Below are 20,845 nucleotides of genomic sequence, written 5' to 3' on the forward strand. Positions count from 1 at the left end.
ATTTGTAATCTGCAGGAAAAACAGCAATATAATTCCCTTTGTATTGTTTCGTGTTATTAGGGTTCCAGTAGTTTAGTCTGTTGCCTACTGAAATGTGCATCCCAGTGAATTATCTTCCCAAGGGTGATTTTTGCACTTCTCAATCTGAGGGCTTTTCTTGTAAAATACAATAACTGCCAGTGCTAATCAAACAATTTATCTAGTGCCTATTGCAGAATATCTAATTAAGATAACTCAGCATTCTCTGGTAATAAATTACAAATACGTGAATAAGAGAACTACTTTTTTTTTTTTTTTTTTTTTTTTGGAAAAAAAAATGCATCCCCCTACGGAAACTTTAAACAGAGAAAACAATTTAAACTGACTTAAAGGCCGTATAAGTCTATAAGACAAATGAGCTGGCTTCTTACCTGCCTGTTAAAATGTGTTTTAGTGGTAAGCCTGCATAACTTGTCTTTGTACCTATAAAATGTCTAACTACCAATAGGGTAATTGATCCCACATCTTTTCAGGATTTCAAATAAGGAAAAAGGATCATTTTTTTAAAAAGCTACTCAGTGCAGTTTGTAAAAGCTCTTTATAATTTGTAAAGTGGTGAGTCAAAGTCTGTCCCCACAATTATATTAGCTTCATCCATATGAAGATGTTAGTAAATTTATGTGAACTGGACATAAACACATTGTTAATTTATTACCTGCATTTTCATGCTGTTCCTGTCCCCGTTAAGCACATCTACCTACCTTCTTGGCAATATGATGAATTGTTCAGGAATGTGTAAACAGTGGAAGAAATACAGTTCTGTTAACTTTAAAGTTGACAGATTCATGTCCTTATCCACTGAGAACCCTCATTTGCTGATTGTGGTTGTTAACAGATGTCACTTTTCTGCAATTTAAGCTATCGCACTGACTAAAACCCTGTTGCAGCCTTTTGTTGTGTTTACTGTAATCCAGAGCAAGGCGTGATGTGCTTGTCCAGGTTGTGAAAGGAGTGAATGCAGAAGACCTCAGTCAGTCTAACAGCACAAACCTACATAAATTTTACCTATTTTTTCTGTTAATTTTTTAAATAAATAAGAAATATGTAGACACAGCTTTAATTTGAATGGATGGTGTTGAGCTAATCAACATTGAACTCATTTTTATTTACTAAGTTGAAGTTCTTATGTTAGAAATGCCATCAAGTTTTGTCCAATTTTTGTAAATAAGCTACCCAGCCAAGCAGAGAAAAGAGTGAACCTTGCTTTGATTGCAAGAGTATTTCGTGCAGCCTAACTTTTACCTCTTGGTTTGCTGCAGGTTGATGGCATCCTGTGCTTGGCTGACATTCTTACTGATAGCAGCCACTCTGAAGCCACTCGTGCAGAAGCGGCAGCAGTTGTTGCACAGATCACATCCCCACATCTCACGTTCACTCAGCATCTCAGCAGCTTCCTGGAAAATATGGAGGAAATCGTAACAGCGCTTGTCAGTAAGTTCTTTATGGGATTTCTGAGTCTTGACTAGGATGATAGGTTGAGGCAGGACTTTCATTAGCAATATTCTGAAAAGAACATTTACCCTATCTACTCCAGATAAAGGAACTCAAATATTCAACATGCAGAATTGAGGTATTCTGCAACTGTATGTTTTTTACTCTAGTCCAAATTTGAATAGAGCTTATGCACATTTGTCAAAATAATCTCCATGTAGAATTCTAACTTCAGCGTCAGAGACAGGACTCAACAAAATATCCTCCTGACCCTGAAGAAAAGTATAGCATAAGCTGTGTGCACTAACGCAAGGAAAAGACTCTGGGTTTCTTCCCAGGCTTCTGACCCATGGTGCAATGGGGCAAGCTTTTCCATAACTTGTCTCAGTGAGAATATTTAAGAAAACATAAGATTATATTTCTTGACACAGAGATTGATACCTTATTTCTAGCACTGTACTCTATCCCTCTCACAAATCAGAAGCTATCACAAAAGTATTCTTTCTGAGCAGGTATAACCCCGAAAGTTTCCTTCCATGTCAGAAAGTAGCTTGTCAGTCTGATTTGATTTCTTGTGTGCAGCAGATCAATGCATTTTACCTGCATGTGTCTCTGCTGAGCCCGGTGCCTACACTTAAACTAAAGCAGCTCAATTTTCATGCATGTTTGTGTTCTTGTAGCTAGAGCAAGAGTGCGCTGCTGCAGTGACTGCCAAATTCATTATCTGAGATGTGCTCAGGCAGCCTTAGATATGTCCAACGTAGCTAGGGCTGCAGTCAAGGAAACACTTTTATTTCCAGTGGCCAGAGTGACAAGCACAAATATTTACAGTCCTGTCCTGAATCCAGTGGGTGGAATTAACTCATGCTGAGATTGGTTTTGCTGCCAGTAAACTGCTAGAGGCATTTGACCTGACCTGTTCTTCTTCTGTTGTTATGTACCAGTCATTACAGCGCACCTAGTCTGCTTCAAGGGACAATCTGAACAGTTCCTCCAAGAAAGATTAGCAAATGGAGCATTTCCCCAACTGTCACTGTCCAAGCTGCACATGCTTTTTAGTAACATGCATTCTGCCCAAGAAATGTACATGCTAAAAATGGAATGTGTGTAACTTTGGGAAAGCCCTTTCAGTAATATGACACTGGTTTCTTTATAATATTTATAACTCAGGAATTGAATTACCGTAATATGTTTAATTTTTAAAGCATGCTGAAATCCATCTCCTAGGTAATTCAGATCTGAGTTAAAATACATTTGTGCAAGGAACTAAAAGATGGCTTTGTCCTCAGCACTTCTTACAGAAGCTGGAAAATATGCTAGGCAGTCTCCTACTTTGGAGGAATAGATTGAAACATGCAGCGTATGTATATCTTGCTCTAAGGATCGAGATGCATAACAGAATTATTATCTTATGAGTCAATTACTGTTAGACATCTGCCTCCTGTCTCTGATTTTGTTTAGATGTATAAAATTTTATGTTGAGCAACATTCAGTGGCTTATTTGCTGTAGAATGGTACGCTGAGACTGTCATTTCATTAATTAGATGAATGCTTAGGAGGATTCAGTGTTCTAGGTTCGTATTCACTGTATTTGCTGCCTGTGGTACAAATCTCAGAAGCACAAGACGGAGAAATAATGCTTTGAAACACACAAGCATGACTTTTGCAGAGAAGGAATGGCTGTTTTTTTTTTTCTCAACTTTCTGCATTCCTAGAACTGTGCCAAGAAGCCTCATCTGGTGAAGTTTTCCTGCTAGCTTCAGCAGCCCTTGCCAATATTACTTTCTTTGACACTGTGGCTTGTGAGATGTTGCTCCAGTTAAATGCAATGAAGATTCTTCTAGCAGCGTGTTCAGACAAACAGATAGTGGATACTCCATATTCCCGGGATCAGGTGAGCAGTTTCTCAGGAAGGTGCCATGTCTGAGCAGTCAATATCACTGTTAAAGTGCATTCGTTTTCAGTTCCGTGTCTGCTATAATATAGTAAAATCTGTCAGAGAGCCAAACACTGAATGAAATGATCAGTGTAAAAGTGTTATTCCACAAGGAGATGTTCAAACCTTGACAGAGAAGGCTCTGAGGCAAACAAGATAGATGTGTACATGTTTGGAGGCTGGTACCTAAATATACAGTCGTTTCAAGGATGGATCAGCTCCAAAAGCTGAACAAGGATCTGATCTTCAGTCTATTGACGTTGTTTAGGTTTGGATCATGACCTAAATGACAGCTGGTTTGCAAATTTTCCTGGCAAACACCACTGAGATAGTTTTGTGTTTCCCTTTTACACATTCCAGCTTTTTCTTTAAACAGCTGCGTAAAATTTAAGGTATGTGTTAATGCACAGATGAAGTCAGAGAGGATTCTTCTTTCCTCTCTGCCAGTCAGGCACTGTCATGCAGTGGGGTTTAGCAGAGGAGCATGGCTTATATGGCTTCTTTGGCTTCTTAGTGATGTGCTCAGCAGAGAAACATCCCTCTCTGCTGCTTGAGGGTTTCAGCAACTACCACACTTAAACGGAGTTTGCTAGTCAGCTCTGCCAACCTTGTCTGATTTATGAGACATTGCAGATATAACTCAGAATATATCTCAGAATATATGCCTGGAACTCAATCCGGACCAGTCTATCCTCTTACCACTTCTGAATTAGTCCAGGACTAGTTTATAGTGAGCTGAGGATGTGTATGACCATAGAAAACTCTGTGCACCCTTCAGCAAGAACCAGGCTGTGGAAATGAAAGCACCTTAGAGACTCTTACTGGATAGGATTGATTATTGAAGCACTTCTTACTATTGTAAGAAGGAGTTACTAGGGCTATTTTAGCTTGTATTAAGAACACACGGTATGTTTCCAGCTCAGGAATGTTGATGAAAAGATGGTGTAGACCATAACCACCCTATTAGTCTTTGGGGGCTACCAGGTATCTCAGCTGTTTGATTTGCTGTATATTATTATTTCATATGTACAATCCTTCATGATCTTTTGTTCCTTCTATGCCTTCTCATAATTTTGATTTCCAGTTTTGAATTTTCAGTTTGCTCTGTGCTGAGCGTAGAAAGCTCTTTCTTCATATGAGAAAGGCAGTTTTTTAAAGGAATAGATACCACTTCCTTGGTAGTAGACTGCTTGACAGTGTATTGCAACTTCCAGCCTGCAGGACATCTCATTAGCTAGAGTATCAGAAAACTTGTAAATGGCATCCTTTCATGAAGTATGGCATCCTAATCCCCAGCACCTCTTCCTATTCCTTCCTTGATAAAATACTGTAATAGAGCCTCTCAAACTTAAACTTCCCAATTTTCAATAGAAAGCTTTAAGTGACACAATTATCCTGCAGAAATATACCCACTTCTTCCAAGTACATCACTGCTTTGGCATTACTGATGATAATAATAATAAAAAAAGTAATTTACTGAAACAGCCTGAAGCGTGGTCATCCTTAAGCCAAAAATAGGAGAAGGATGGCTGAAATGAAAGAACATTTTTTATTCTCTTTTTATTTTTTATTCTTTTTTATTTTGTTTTGCTTAAACTTCTTTAAACTTCTTAAACAAGTCACACTATCCTCACCCTGTATAGCCTTTTTAAGGAAGCTGGAACTGATTAGTTGCCACCTACATGATGGTATAAATAGGTAACATTTTGCTGCCTGCAGAAAATGTTTTCCTGCTCACGTACCTCTGCCAGTGTTGCTGTCTTACTTCTGAGAGGTTTTGAGTGAAAGTGGTAATAAACTTTTCAGCCTTCACTATTTGAAAAACAACTTCTTCCTCTACTCTTCATGCTGTGTTAGATTGGATCAAGTGAGAATCCAGGAGATGAGTGTTGGTCTTAATCATAAACATGTTCATCTGTGTATGGCTGCCTGTATTGTATCTATGACCAGTACTATCACATTAGAATCGCTTAGTTTTATAACAAAAAACTTCTTATTTTTAATTCTTGGGCAAAGCCGTAATTTCCAGAATGTTTAGTGTCTGGTTTTAGATCAGGATTGGTATGAATGTGTTACTCTTTCTCACTGTGGATACTTTTTTTTACTGGATAGCAGGTTTTTCACCTTAAAGGAACATCAAATTATTCTTGTTAGAGAAGGGTTGGCACCCTACTGAATCTGGGTAATGTATACAGTCAGATGTCTCAATGGAGATTAAGCACTGTCAGAAGAAGGGTTTAACCAAAAGCTTCATCATTCAGGGACTGCTTTACCTAGACCATACCTAGAAAAAATGTGAAATACATGTTTGTGCAATATATTTATGAATAATAAATTTTTTCCCTATACATTCTCACTTGTCTCCTCAGTGCAGCAAGTATTCTCACCTTACCTGTGAAGTTGTGGAGGTGCAGTCTAACAGTTTCTGGTCTGCTATTCAGGCAGACAAAGAATTAACGTGCAGTGAACATATCAGTTCTGAAGTAGTTATTCCTATTTCTAGTTTCAAAATCGGTGAATTTTGTTCCAAAGAGATTTGAGATGGAAGTGGACTTCTAAAATATTTCCTGTTTCTGAGAGATGTGCTGGCTTTTAAGCTAAGACCTGCTCTGATAAATATTTGAAGCTGTTAATACTGTTCTTCCTCTAGGTTCACATCCTTTCTTTCATTCCTCCATTTGTTCAAGACATTTATGTCTTCCCCTTTTTTTTCTGTCATGTTGGAGATTGAAGGGTCAAAAAGTAGGTGGAGACAGATGTTACTTCAGGATGGAGAAATCTTGATTTTGTAAAATGTTGCCTAGGTCCTAGTGAAAGACAGAGAGCAATGTTTTCTAAAGACACAAGTGTATTAACAGCTTCCTTTGGTTTCTTTTTCCAAATTTCAGCCTGAATTACAGGAGGAGGTAACAGTCCTGCTTCTCAGGCTGAGTTTCTTGAATACTGGACAATTTATTTCTCCTTGCTATGTGTGCTTTGTTTCTGTTTGTGGTCATACAGACTCTGGAATTCCTGACTCATTTTGTTGAAGTGCTGTCCAGATTTTCCCGTATGTATGGAAGCCAGTGTGGGCTGAGGATATTCAAGCGTGTATTAAGAATATGAGATATGCAAGAGTTTGAGCATTGTGGTCCATGTTAGATGCCCTTCTTTTTCACATCTGACAAGAAGTATGAAACAAAATTGCTGCTCACTGGAGGAAAGGGATTCTTGGAAGAGTCCTTGCTCCTGCCCTTATAGCTCTCTTCTTGGAACCAAACAAGGATGGGAGGGAGCTTCCTTTCCCAGTTGGATCAGAAGAGAAATACTCCTTCCAATGTGGCACAGTCAGCTGGTCTTTCCCGGAAAAGAAATGCGTGTGGTACCGTTGGACGGAGGTTGATAGTTCTGTCCCTCGTAGGTATCAGTAGACCTAAGCTTCTTGTCTCATTCTTAAAATTACTTTGATCATCTGCAAGAAGGTGAGCAGTCCTTCAAGCAGTTTTTTAATAATCCCAAATGATTGAAGTGCATGTTTGCACATCCTCTTTGTAGTTCAACACTCTTTTTCATATTTACATACTGTGGATAAAAATGCAGCACAGTCTTTACATGTGAACATAGTGTTACATTATTACATGTCAGAGGTCCAACATTAAATCTCTCAAACACCAAATCTTACTGATTGAGACGAAATGACTGTTTAGTTAAAATTCTGTGCTTTGGATTAGATATGATGTAGGCAAAGTGCTCCAACATGCGAAATGAGAGACTCAGTTGGAAGAGGGAAGTTTCAGGTCAGTTGAAGAACTCTTTGATATTCTTTCATAGTTCTGTGTGGTGGGATTTATTCCTAATTCCTGGGATCAATTCCTAATTTTGCTGCTGCTCTGGTTTTGAAGCAATAATTTAACTTCTGTACATTTCTGTTTAATCATCTGTAAAGTTGGGCAGTCAGTGTGCTTACTCAGTGTAAAGCCTCTCTAGAGGAAGCCCACTATGTCAGCACGATTCATTGCAATTTTTATTTTCTACCTGCTTGCCAGATTCACAGTGCAATCAGGCTGTGCTAAAGCAGGGTTATCTGTTTACTGCAAATACTAGAAGCAGGAGAATTTCCTGCAGGCTGTAGCCAACATAAAGCTGTAAGAAAGAGATGGTTGTGTATGCATTTGGTGCTTTTGATGTCTTTTCGTCCTCAATCCATCAGGAGATGAGATAGCAACATTTGAATATTCTGAGTTTTGTCACTGTACTTTTTTTTCAAAAGAGAGTCACTATCTAGGAGGTTATGATTTCAATCTCAGTTCTCAGGAGGTGAGCTTACCTAAACAACATTTCTACAGATTCCCATTACTTACCCCATTCTTTTTTCTTCTCCAGTAAGAAACTTCAAGGAGAGGCAGCAGAAATGACTTCTTGACCACTCTTCTTTGGTTAGCAGCAGTTGAAGTAGATTCCTGCCCTGGGAGTAGTTAAGCTTATTCCTGCATACGCAGGCCTCAATGCAGATCCAGATAAATCCAGATAAACAAGCAAAATTGTTTCCTCTAACTGTGTGCTGGTGCTTAGACCAAATTCTATTTTACTCTAGGGAGACCAGGTGTCTTGGGTTGACTGAGTCAGTTCCTAAGTAAGGATGCTTTCCAGTACCAAGAAGGAAGTCTGATGGATAATATCCTGGATTTTCATCTGAAACATGAGATACTGTGGCCCCCAGAATTTATCAGAGCTGCGAGACACAAGCTCTGGCTTGTTTGAGTAGTTTGAGTTGTGTAACTTGGCTTAAGGAACATGCCCCATACAAGATGCATTCCTTTGGGTGTCTTTAAAAAAGAAAAGAGAGAATAAGGTTGCCCTATTTTCTAATTAACTAGCTTAGTCAATATTATCAAGTAAATTAAAATGTAATAAGGATGTGTCTCATGCCAAAGGCAAGATCAGTTTAGTTTTAGTTTCCATTGCTCTGCCTCTGAGTTCCAAGGATGTAGCTCCCTGGCACCTCGATAGCTGGACCTAGACAAATATGCCAGCAGATCCTGCCTGTAACTTCTGTTACTATTTAATGGGGATGTTTGCTTCTTATCAGTCAGGTGTCAGAAAGACCCACTGATCTGCATACCTAGGTACCTTTCTTTCCCTACTTTTAGGAAGGAAACTGAATTCTTCCCATAAAGAAATGGTCAGCAGATCCATAGGGATTTAAGTTTTCTTTTTTAAGCTATATTATATATCAGAGAAAATTCCTAGAAGTTCCTGTTCCTGCTGTGTATACTGTTCTACTGTTTCTAGGTGGGCTGATCTTGAATCATCAGTTTATGTATTTTTAATATTCATTCAGAAACAAGAACTCCATCTTGCTTCTGATTAGTTGGCTCATGCCCCTTTCTCCCTGAAGGTGGGTATCTGGAATTTTGCAGTCATACTCTGGCTTAACCTTGTGGCATTAATTTGAATGAATTACCACACAGACTTATAATATGTAGGAAAAATTAATTTTGCTTAGTGATGAATCAGCCTTAAAGGAGTAAATAAGATTAGCAATTCTGTATTGATCTGCTTTGCCACTCCAATAAATTACTTGGTAATTCTCATTTATGTCTATTTATGTTGGGACTACTAAACAGTGTGCCTTTATTATCAATAAAAATACATTGCCATCATACCTTTCACCTCGGTAGAGCTCTCCAGGCGAGGCATGGGGGCATGAAAAGTGGGAGATGCTGCCTCTTTAACAGCCCAAAATGTGTGCTTTCATCTTCCACATGCTGCTGCACCTTTCTCCCCAAGTAGCTGGTTTCACACTAATGAGAGGCACTTCTAGGGCATCTTAAATCTCCCCTGTTAAGGATGAATTATCTCAAGCAGTAAAGAAGCCTGTTTTTTCTTACATGTGCTTTAGGTTTAAACCTCTCTGCTACTGAAAAATTTATGCTCTCAGTGGCTGTACTTCCCTGGCTTATAATGGAGCATTTTCTTCTAGTTTTACTTTTGTAATAAACATTTAGCGTCTTTGTGCACCGGTTAATGAACATGAGCATTAATTGTTTAAAAGGAAAAATGATGGTAGTATTTGTGATTGCGTTTTGTTATCATAAGCACTTCCTTAAGCTGACTTTTTTTCTTTGAAGACATTTTGAACAAAACTATTTTAAAAGTTCTTATTTTACCGTATGGTTTCTCAAATTTGAATCGGTCTCCAGAACTGTAATTCCTATGGTTCAGTGAAAATCAGGCCACAGAAATCAAAAGGAAGTTTCATATTTCCTAAATTCAGTAGATGTGAAAGACTGGGAGGATGGAGGGATATTGTGTGGAACTAAAAGCTCTTTTCATATGATAAAAGTAGGTTTTGTTTATTAGTCACCAGCAGTGCCAACAATGCCTTATTTATTAAATAGAAAAATTTGCTGTATACTTAAAGGGTGGGTGGAAACACAAAAATTTTGCATGCCTCATTTACCAATGAGTGGTTAAAAGGTGAATTTTCAAAGTGTTCTGATTTGGGGAGCTTTTTTAAGCTCTGAAAATTAACTATTGGTCTCAGTTCAACTTGGTGAAAAAACATATTATTCCCATTGGCAGTATCTGCATGTTAAATATTTTGATGAATCGGTGCCTCTATAGGAGATGCTTAAAAATGAGTTCTGAAAATTCTTGCTGTGGCGTGTAATATTTTAGCGTGTCTCCCTATTACATGGTTTGGGTGGTAGTGCTCAGCACACATCAGTGGCTACGTGGGGAGCACACAGAAAGGCCAGAGGCCTGTTACACTGTTGGCTTTTTGTAGTGTGTATTACGTGACATTGACCTGAATAGTTCAGTTTTCCTCTCGTGTCAAGCAAATCTATTAGGCAGTTTGTTATTTGTTGATCAAGTCCATTTGTCTCTGGTTTTCGTTATTACAGTGTTTGAGTACTGTAATTCCTTTGTTAGTTAGGCCTGGTATTGCAAATTCTTTTGAATATGTGTTCCCATAAAATGCATGTTGAATAACTGGAAAACTAGCAGTAACAAGTCTCAGAAATAGCTGTGCAGATCTGAAATAAATCAGTTTAATTTACCAAAAAAGAAGATCAAGAGGTAACTGAGTAGACACCAAACTCTAGTGAATAAGCTGCGTTCTTAATTGGCCGTGAAATAAATCCAAAAATATCCCCCAATCACTGTGGGAATTAGATACTCAAAATAAGACCAACACCGAAGGAAAAATGCTGAGAGAAATATTGTAGTAGAAATGCAGGCACCAAGGTGGGAAATTATCCTTCGTTGGGTCTTCAGTTGTAGCACATGGTTTCTAAGGCAGCACTCTTAAGAATCCTCCCGTAGGTTTGGCAAATGATTTCATTAAAGAAATTCCAGATATGATGAATCAACAGCTTCTTCAAGATGTTTTTTATAAGCATAATTAAACTGATGCTAAATATTGCAGTTGTATGCTAGAGATGTATGTTGAGTATTATAAATTTAATCTTATGACTCTAAAATACCTATTTCTTTAATTCTGAAAGAGGCTTCCTTACCTATTTTTTTTTTCCAATAGTTTTCATCTATTTTCTCGGTGCAAATGAGGCTTCGACAGTCACCTGTATGTATGTGTGCTTGTTTGTGCTCCATGTCTTTAAATGTCTATCTGTTTGCCCTTTGATGGGACATGTAATGGAAAGAGAGAGGTTGAGCTAAAGATTGCAGCATGAGCCCATGCATCATTAGACAAAAATAATCTACTGTGGAAGACATACCATTAGAAATGTTCTGATTATGGTGTGTGATCAAATGTATATCCAAAAGAAATCAGGCTTCATTAATACTAGTGCTCCCCAAAGTGTTGAATTTCAAAGCAAATTGAGGCTACATGTAACTTTGTGTTTTTCTCCAGAGAGTTCATCTTTAGTAATAAACTTTCTTGAATTTTGGTCTCTGCTACAAAGGGAAATTTTCATGTAAGCTGCCTATATACTCAACTATAAAGCAGGCAAGTATAGGAGAGGTATAATATTTTAAGTAAACTCTTGATCCTGCTCACCTATTACATGTTTACATGATCCTGTTTCATGTTTATGTCTGTATTGGTCACATCTCAGGAAAATGTGTCTTGCTCGGGCGAAAAAAAAAAAGCCTATTTATATGGAGTGGGTTAATCTATAATTGAACTTGACAGTTATTGATAGGACCATATATGGTAAACAGACCATATATGAACCCCTCTGAACAAAGTTAAATATAAACCCCTCAGGCTAGAACATGGGCATCTGATAAAGTATAGGGGGCTGCATGATCAAAGAAAGCAAAGGTGTCTGAGGTTTAGCTATAACCATCACTCAATTTTTTGTGTCATAAGAAATGCACAAAATATTTTTACATATGAAAATGCTTATTAGACAAAATAACTTGAGCAGTGAAATAATTGGCACGTATTCAAACTGTGGTTAATTGAATTCTTCATCTGTGGCTGAGAGAGCCACATGGGGTATAGATTCTTCATAGAGGAAGTAATTTTCATTAACAGGATATAATTTAGAATGAGAAACATATACACTCTGCCTGATACACTGTTAATAATTAATATGGAATAAATACATAGACATATACTGAGTTACCATATTTTTACCTGTCACTCTTTAGAGTTTCAGCAACTCATTTGCATCTTAAGTAAGTATATTTATTCAGAGAGATGACACTATAACACTACCTCCAAAAGTGGAAGACCTTTATGTCACAGCATCAGATATGAGTCATCCTTGTTACTAAAATGGCAAAGTGAGATCAGAATGGTGATTTGATCTCATGCCTACCTTCATGTATCTAAGAAGTTTGCTTGTTTGTGAACTAATGCTCTACAGTTAAAATGTGATAGCCAGTTCTCAGACTTACCTTTATTTTTGAAGCAGATAAGCATTACTCAATTAGAATGGAAAGAAAATAAAGAACATTTTAAGAAAGAGTATTACTTCTGTTTTGTGTTCTAGTTATATATAATATTTATTCTTCCATTTACTGTTAACACTGACATGTATTTGCATGCAGGAAGCAAGTTATTTGAGCACTAAAAAAATGAAAGAATATGTTGTGGGATGCCAGAGAGAAAGCCTATGATAACAGTGAATGGAGTAGGTGATTGAAAGCCAACAGCTTCACATGATCCAGTCTCTGTCCAAGGCTTGCTGAATTACCTTAAGCTAGTTGCTTTGTGCCTGATCTTAAAAACAGTGCTGTTTTGGATGGTCAGATATTCTGTAGGTCAGGGTTTCAAAGAGCGCTTCCATTGGTACAAAAGCTAACTTTGGTCTTAGCTCAGGAAAAGCACAAACAGATGCCTGAGTCTAGCTCAGTTTGGGGCAGCTCTTTGACGTGCACATGATACATGGCTGCAGAAAGATGGAGACTTTTTTTTTTAAATCCCCCTTGAATCAGGGCTCAAAGCTCAAATCTTTTGTGAGGGTTCCTTCACATTTCAGCTGAAACAGAAGCATAGCAATTATTCACTTTTACTGAGTGTATGCTATGTACCAATTCTTAGCCTTCACTTTGAGCTCTGCCTGAGTTGGTGTGTGACTGCAAAATTTATTCTTGACAGACAGCAGCTTTTGGCTGAACTCTTTATAGGTCTGCAGCTTTGTTTGCTTGGTTGCTCGGTGGTTTTTTCATATGTTTATCTTCTTTCTACTGATGTGACTGTTTAAGAAATCTGCTGCATAGATCTCTGTATGGCAAGCCTTTATGCAGTGGTGTGGGAGTGTAAGGAAAAGGAGGCTTTTCCGTTTCTGGTTGTCCAAATTTCAGTTAGCAACCATATATAAGATAAAGACTCCTGAGGAATCACAGAGGTAGGGGATGGTTGACTGCCTACAAGAATGCTCTTTCATTTTACTGTGTTTGCCATAGTTCTGCCGTGCTGGTTTTAGAAACCACAGTGGCATTACTGAAATACAAGGTAATACTTCATATTTCCTTCTCTTTTTAATAACAGGTGGTAACAATATTGGCAAACATGTCTGTGTTGGACCAGTGTGCATCAGAAATCATTCAAGGAAATGGTACGTATTTTAGCTGAATTATATCTGTATTTGTTTGCAGAGAATGGGGGTAAATGACAAAGGAGCAATACAAAGTAAAGGAGAAAGGTTGCAAAATTAACTGTTATTAGTGAAGCCTGTGTCAGCTGGATAGTACATGTTGGTGCAGAATGCAGAATGAGTCTGTGGGGTGGTTCTATGCACTTCAAATAAATTACCACTGCTTTAGATAATGTTGCACCTTTGAACATACTGCTAATTTTGTTTAGTTTGTGTTATGTACCCACAGATGAAATGCAGACTAGTGTGAAGCGTTCCCAAAACCTTTGTTCTTATGAATTACACTGTGTAAGGTGGCAGTTCTTACATATTGAAAGACATCATCTGATTCTGAGCTACAAATACCTGCGCTTTATGTCACTTTGTTCACAAGTATTCAAAAGTACTATAAATTTTGAGACGTAATGTTTTTATTATTGTAAAGCAGTTACTGCATTTTTTCCACACTCCTTTAAATATAATGTTTTGAGAAGTTCATTATTTAGAAAAGAACCTGGGCATTATAGGGCCACCAGAAGGCTGAGAAGTTAGGTTAATAATTCTGTGGATGATGATATAGGAGGATATAACTGACTTAATATCACACTTTCCAGCAAATTTGTGGGCAGGTGATATACTACGACAGCTTTTTACTAGTTGGGATATTCAGTAAGTGTGAAGCATCACATCTATTGCTGCTTCTGTCCTAGGAATACTCCTTCCTCTCCCCCCAGCACCACCACCCCCCTTTTTTTTAATTAATATTTCGGTAGGAATGGTTTGAATTTTGCTCCATTTGAATCTGAGAGATTACTGATTGTAGGTGAGAGAAGGGGTTTCAAAAAGGCCCTTTTTAGCAGTGGTTCTTGAAATAGAATTGACCATTTTCTATATAGTATTGGATTTAGCCATTTCTTGCATTTCAGTGGAAAATTTGAGCTCTGTGCATATAACTGTGACTGGTAAGGACCAAACACAACCAGTTTGCTTCATGGAATCCATGTGTGCCCATAGTTACTGTGCACTGAATATTTGAGACCAGAGGAGTGTGGAGGCTGAACAGATTTGGGTACTAAAGTATGTCAGTCACAGATGTATGCAATTTTATGAATTACACAGGTTTCCTGTCCTGTGAGGGAGCTGGTGCAGTGAGGAGAAGCCGGTCAGGCTGGCCTTGTGGTTTCTAACCTGACCTCGCTGTTCCGTGGGAGAGGTGGGGCAATTCTGGAGAGAGATCCCTCAGGCTGGTGGTGGCCTCTGCTGTGCAGTGTGTGCTTCCCACACAGGATGTGGGATGCCCTGGGATCTTTTCAGAAACTTGGTAAGGTCCCAGCATTCCTAGATGTCCTTAATTATAGGATAGGGTACAGAATACATGGTTGGTGACTTGTCTGTTTGATTTGAGCTGTTGTCTTCTGATTTGCTGTTGCCATTGGACTGCACTTGGAATTTGTTCTGGACATGTACTGGACTCTTGTACTCCTTGATGCTTGGCAGGTTGCCTGTATTTCCTGGAGCACACCAAAAACTGTTCTGTTCGGGACAGGTGGTTAGCTGTATTTTGTTTAATTCTGCTGCAGCAGGGAGTCAGTTAAAGCTCGTGGGCTTCTGCTAACAGCTTTGCTAACTAGGCCTAGGTCTTGCCAGCTGCTGCAGTAGGTGGAGATGTATATGTGAATTATGAAGCTCAGCCCGAAGAGTAGATAGACCAATGTGGGTCCACTGTGATTCAGCTCATGAGAGTGCCAAGCCCTGGGAAGAGCTGCAGTAGTTCTGCTCTCAATCAGGACTAGGAGCTGGTTCATTCTCAAGCTGTATAAATCAGGAGAAAATCCCTGTTACGTCTCTGGAGTTTCAAAAGTGGAGAAAGATTCTAAGACAATACTCAGGCATGAAGTACTTTACAGGAACAGGATCCTACTGATTACCTTTTGCAAGTAACTGTAAAAGAACTTGGGCTAGTCATTGCATATTCATCATGCACATGTGCACCATTTGGGAGTTGTAAGTATGACTTGGACCCAAAATGATTAGAAAACCCAACAACAGTGCCAAAATAACCCATTCTGTTTCCCAGAAGAAAGCAGGAGTGTTTGCTCAAGTCTTCCCTCAGTGAAATACATAATTAACCAGAGTATGTATATGGCAAAGTGGATTTGTTTACACACCTTTTAGTGGAAATTCACACAGAAGCATTTGCCCTCAGGCTTATGAGGTTTGACACTCATCTTGTGTGTAAAAGCCCTTGTGTCTGGTTAAATGCTACAGTAATGAACTGCTGCTTAGAAGCCAGATTCACAAATACACTGTTGAGGAGGCTGTTTAGATGTGAAAGAGTTTAAATGGTTTTTCTTCTCAACTTTGACTTGATATTTTTGTATGTCAATTGATTATTATTTAGTTGTGTAATTCTGATGTTAATTTTGTTAATTATTTATGCAAATGTTCTAATAGTTAGAATCCTCTGATGCTAGCTAAAGTAATCTGAATATCTGATGGCATATGGAGCCTAATAGCACATAATTGTCCTTACATTTAAAATAATTTAGAAAATATAAATCAGCACAGTCTCATCTGTTTTTGTCCTGTTGCAATATCAGCTCCTACAGGCAACATTAAGTAAATAAAATCATTTTACCATGAGCGAAATGATTTTTTCTGGAGAACTGCAACACAGTAAACTCGAGGCCAGAGCTTTCTCTTTTCCTTCATGAAGGGTATTTAGAATGGTGATTGCTTTATGTATTTGAACTGTTTGAAGGGGACCTTTTTAAAGACTTGCTTAAAAAAAACCATAAACTGAAAAAAGGGTTATTTTCCTGTAGTTCAGTAAAAAGAGCTTCATATAGAGACCTCAGATTTATGACTACACATTTTAAAGTTAGTAATCCCCTTGGGTTAGTTTAGAATCAATTAAAGAATTGCTTTTATGTTTCAAAAATTTACTGGGTCCATTTAAAATGCTAACTGCTAGATTTTGGTCAGTGTGCTTCAAGGCAGGTTGAACAGAAGTGGAAGAGAGCTTGAGCATTTTTTTAGTTTCAGAAGCTTTATAGTTTCCCCGTGAAAATGAAGTTTACCCAGATCAGATGTACCTAAATCCTCATGGCAGCCTTGCAAGCCCCTGTTAGGCATTTTTTCATGGATTATTCAGGCAATGATTGATCTGTATTTACCTAGTTCACTTTTCCCTTTACTCTTTTGGAGTGAAATTTTAGTAGGAGAGCGACTAACTCTGGCTTTGACATCCTTGTAGGTGTTCAGCTTTTATTGGAAATGCTCTTTGAGAAATCATCTTCAGGAAATTCAGCAGAAGTTGCTGCTTGTGAGCGAGTCCAGCAGAAATCTGCAGTTACACTGGCGCGACTCAGCCGAGATCCTGAGGTGGCAGATGCAGCTGTAAAACTCAGCTGTAAGGATGTATCACTTGCTTAATGGAAGACTGAAAAAGAGGGAGGAACTGCCAGTCAAGGAAGTTCTTTTTCTTCTTTATAAACTGTACCTCAGTTGGAAACCTGCAGTTTCCAATATAGTGAAACTAGTAGGAAGTGACACATTCTTTTGGCCAGAGCTTTTTAAGCTTTTTATGGGACTGTGGAATGATTGATAGGGAAGGAAAGGAGGTCATTATTTTCTTTGTGGAAGAGCAATGCAGGGTAAAAACATTGCATTTGTTTATGCTTTGCTGTTATTAATCAAGACAATTCTGAACTGCATATCTCCATGGACAGTCCGAAAGTATTTGCATATAATCTTTGCTTTAGAAACCATATCAAATTATGAAGATAAATATAAGATACCTAAAAAACAAAACAAAATAAGGAGATTGTTTTTCTAAATTTTCTAAATTATTTCTCCCCAAACTCTTCTGGTCACTCAGGTATTCCTCGCCTAATCAAACTCTGCAGATCACCAACAGAAAGAAATAACAGTGATTCTGTTTTAGTGGCATGTCTGGTAGGTACATTTTTTTTATCATCCTTCATTATTTATCATGAAAAATGCTGAAACCCCAGCCCAAAAGATTTCAAAATGCTGAAGTATTGCAGTAACATTTCAAATATAGGCCATGGTATCTTGCAACCCTTATGCATATTTTTGTCAATTGTTTCTCTTCTAATTAGAGATTTAGGCAGGCACTTTAGCAAAAATGGCTTCATCTTCACAATACAGAGGAATCAAAAATTCACTGGAGCGTTTCAGACTATAAGGTTTCGATAGTTCTCAAGTTCCATTCTCTAATGCTCTTTGTTCTTTGCTAAGCCTTGAATCACAGAATTTCCAGCCGTTTTCTGTACATGTGTGAACATTCTCACACACACACACACACACACAGAAATATTTATGTGAAATGGGGGGAGAGGAGGGAAAAGAATTTTCTGTTTTTCATTACAATCCATTTTTCTACTTACCTCTACTTCTTTTCTTAGAGTACATTTCTTTACTGTACTTTAAGACATAATAGAGTCCAGCCAAAGAGTGGTCAAAAGAAGGCTAATGTATTGCCACATTTTCTATTCTGCAGTCTCATAATCTGAATGTTTGTTCCCCGATGGTTTGAAATGTAAGGTTTCTTTCTTTTGTACTAGTGTCCAAAAGGCTTCTGCTATGGGCATTTCATAAAACATCAGTAAGAGGTGTTTTCTGAGCCAGACAGCTCACAGTTTTCGTAGATAAGACAAAAGCTGAGAAGGCTGATTGAAGCACAAAGATGTAGTGTGAGACATGCAGCAAATCAGAGATGGGTTTATAACCTAAGTTCTTTGACTGTCACCCCAGTTTTTTGGGATGTTTTTGTTCGTTAAATTTTAAGATGCCACTGTCTCTGTTGCTCCTGTCTAAAAGCAATGTGCTCAGTAAGAGTTGCCGTTTAAGAGCTGCATTTGAGGGAAGATTTATGTGATACATGAACCCAGTAGTGAGAGAGTAGCCAGGTTAGAGTCCATGGACCTGCAAAGGAGGTCATTTTCAAGTCTCAGCTATTATTTAGAAATTCCTGCAATGAAGAGTTTGTCAGTCTGTAGCTCTTACTGTTGTGTTGTTTTGCTTTTGCAGGCAGCCTTACGACGACTAGCAATTATGAGTCCTGATAGACTTGAAGATTCAGATTTTCAGCAGCTGGTAAAGCCCAGACTTGTGGATTCCTTTCTGCTATGCACAAATATGGAAGAGAGCTTTGTATAAACATGAGCCAAAAACCTCAAAGGAAGATACCTTCTGAAAAACTATAATAGTATACAATCTTATGTAGTTTTAGCCTATTATTTATGACTTATTTATTTTAAAACCACAAACATGTGGTTTGTAGTAACAAAGAAACAGAATAAGTAAATTTGTTTCAAGGGTTTACAAAGGTAACTTCAGCTTGTTTTCCTGCCATATCTGAACATGTCAGCAGACCGTATCAGTGCATTCTAACAAAAAGTTGTCTTGTGTAACAGAGTTGATTCAAGGTAATGAAGCCAAGCATTTGGTGCTCTAATTTTATATGCTTTTAATAATGTTTTCTTGCTGTTATTTTACTCTGATTAGAGCATTTTACATTCTTTGGAAGAAATATATTAATCTTATGCATTCATTTCATTAGGCAAGAACTATTTTTAGAGCTTCAAGAATATACTTTAAAATGAAAGAGGTGTTACAGTCTCAGTCCACTTAATGACTGTTGTTGTTGTGTTTTAATAGAATTATGAAAAAGCCTAATTGTCATTAGCTAAGGTAATATCCTAAGAAATTTTCAAATACTGGCTTTTAATGCTAAGAGGACATTCTTAACTGTAGACAATGATTCATCATAGGATACATAATTGCAGACAGCTCTTTTCTTTAATATGCATGTAATTCAAATTTCCTGAACAAATTAAGAGGTTTCTGGAAAAATCTTCCTGAAATCAAACATAGATTATGAGTGTGAAGATATCAAAATAAGATGTAAATTTCTCACTCGTTAATAACTTACTCCCTGGAAGTGTTTATGTCCAAATATGTTCTTAATATTCAAAGTACTATTTCTGTGAAAAAAATGTGTGTGCATATGTTAAATAATCAGAGCAGATAAATTGATTATGACTTAAATTTCCAATTTTCTGTTTTTCTAACTAGTCTAAAAATGTGAAATGAGAGAGATTTTTCAAGAGCTGATTTTCAAGACTTGAAGTCTTGGGATTTGTGTTTGTAGTTTGTTTCTTGATGGTTTGCAACTATTTCTGTGGATCACTTTATTATCAGGCAACTTTAGGCTACTAGGACATCTGCCAAAAGAGTAAGTATGATTTTTCTTGACTATAGTTAATACTTTGTCTATAGATTTTGTAGGTATGTTAAGCGTCTTAATCCATTTATGTTTATTTAGTATTATATGAGGCTTAGATGAAAGGCAGTGGATAATTGTTGAGATATGATTGTCTTCCATGATTTGTTCTCTCTTGAGAATTTTGGCCTGCATCAAGCAGTGACAAATAGTGGCCGCTTTTTTTCTTACCTTGAGTATATGGGTCAAGAAGATTTTGTTTTAATGCATCTTCCTTGTAATCTTTTTATTAAATTATGAACTATATTTTGAATGAAAATTTTAAAACATTAGAAAACATACATCTTCTGTCATAAGCAACCCCTCAAAGATAAGCATGAGCTCAGATTTTTTACAGATATGGTTTTCTAGTAAGAGCAGAGATGAATTCTGCTTTGTTTACATACTTTAAGGCAGTTCCTCGCAAGTGCTGAAGAAGTAGGTGTGTCGCACTGTACAGATTTCAAAATATGAAACGTGTGACTGATCTGTCACTGAGCAGAAATGCATGTATGAACCTTGCATGCCTTAAATCGTGAAATAAACTTTCCTGATATAAAATATTTTGTATAGAAATAAATTATAGTAAACTCGACAAGGTTATATTGCTGTCATCCTGATGATATGTTTATTCAGAATAGTATACAACACAGCACATTCTGTTGCTGACTGGGCTGTGCTGAATTGTGTTCTGTTAGTCTTGACCAACACCAGAAACTAGTCATTCTTAGACAGAGATGGAATTCATCCCAAGGAAACAGCAATATTACAAATTATGTAAAATGGATCTGCTAAAAGGAGAAAAAAAAAAGGAAAAAGGAAGAAATATGAGCATTTGATGTACACACAGAAAAGAGCAGAGATTGTTGAATGATCAAGGCAATGGAACATATATGACTACACTGAAAATAGTTGCATATAAAAGGCAGATATTCCCAAAACCAATTTACACTGATATTTCTAGATAAAATGTCACTGGGCTACTGTTTTGACACAAGCACTTCAGTTGTGGAAAGGGAGCATGAAGTGCATAAGACTGTATTGCTGCTTACAGATCAGAATAATAAGTAAATCCAGGGCAATTACAGGCCTCCCAAGGCACAAAGGTTAATTACT

The 20,845-nt window shown here is 37.5% G+C and overlaps 1 protein-coding gene across 1 annotated transcript in view; it reads left to right on the plus strand.

Moving 5' to 3' along the window:
* The window catches only part of INSC (INSC spindle orientation adaptor protein), a 79,567-nt gene extending 60,943 nt beyond the window's left edge, over positions 1-18,624 (plus strand). Inside the window, exons 7-12 of the mRNA XM_010225545.2 lie at positions 1,299-1,470; positions 3,186-3,364; positions 13,356-13,422; positions 16,697-16,852; positions 17,321-17,397; positions 18,496-18,624. Of these exons, the coding sequence (XP_010223847.1) occupies positions 1,299-1,470; positions 3,186-3,364; positions 13,356-13,422; positions 16,697-16,852; positions 17,321-17,397; positions 18,496-18,624 (780 nt within the window). The remainder of the gene's footprint in view (positions 1-1,298; positions 1,471-3,185; positions 3,365-13,355; positions 13,423-16,696; positions 16,853-17,320; positions 17,398-18,495) is intronic.
* Positions 18,625-20,845: the final 2,221 nt, after the last annotated feature.

The sequence above is a fragment of the Tinamus guttatus genome, unplaced genomic scaffold (genome assembly GCF_059628265.1).
Source record: "Tinamus guttatus ecotype Peru unplaced genomic scaffold, ASM5962826v1 Tinamus_guttatus_pri_ptg000240l, whole genome shotgun sequence".
Lineage (NCBI taxonomy): Eukaryota > Metazoa > Chordata > Aves > Tinamiformes > Tinamidae > Tinamus > Tinamus guttatus.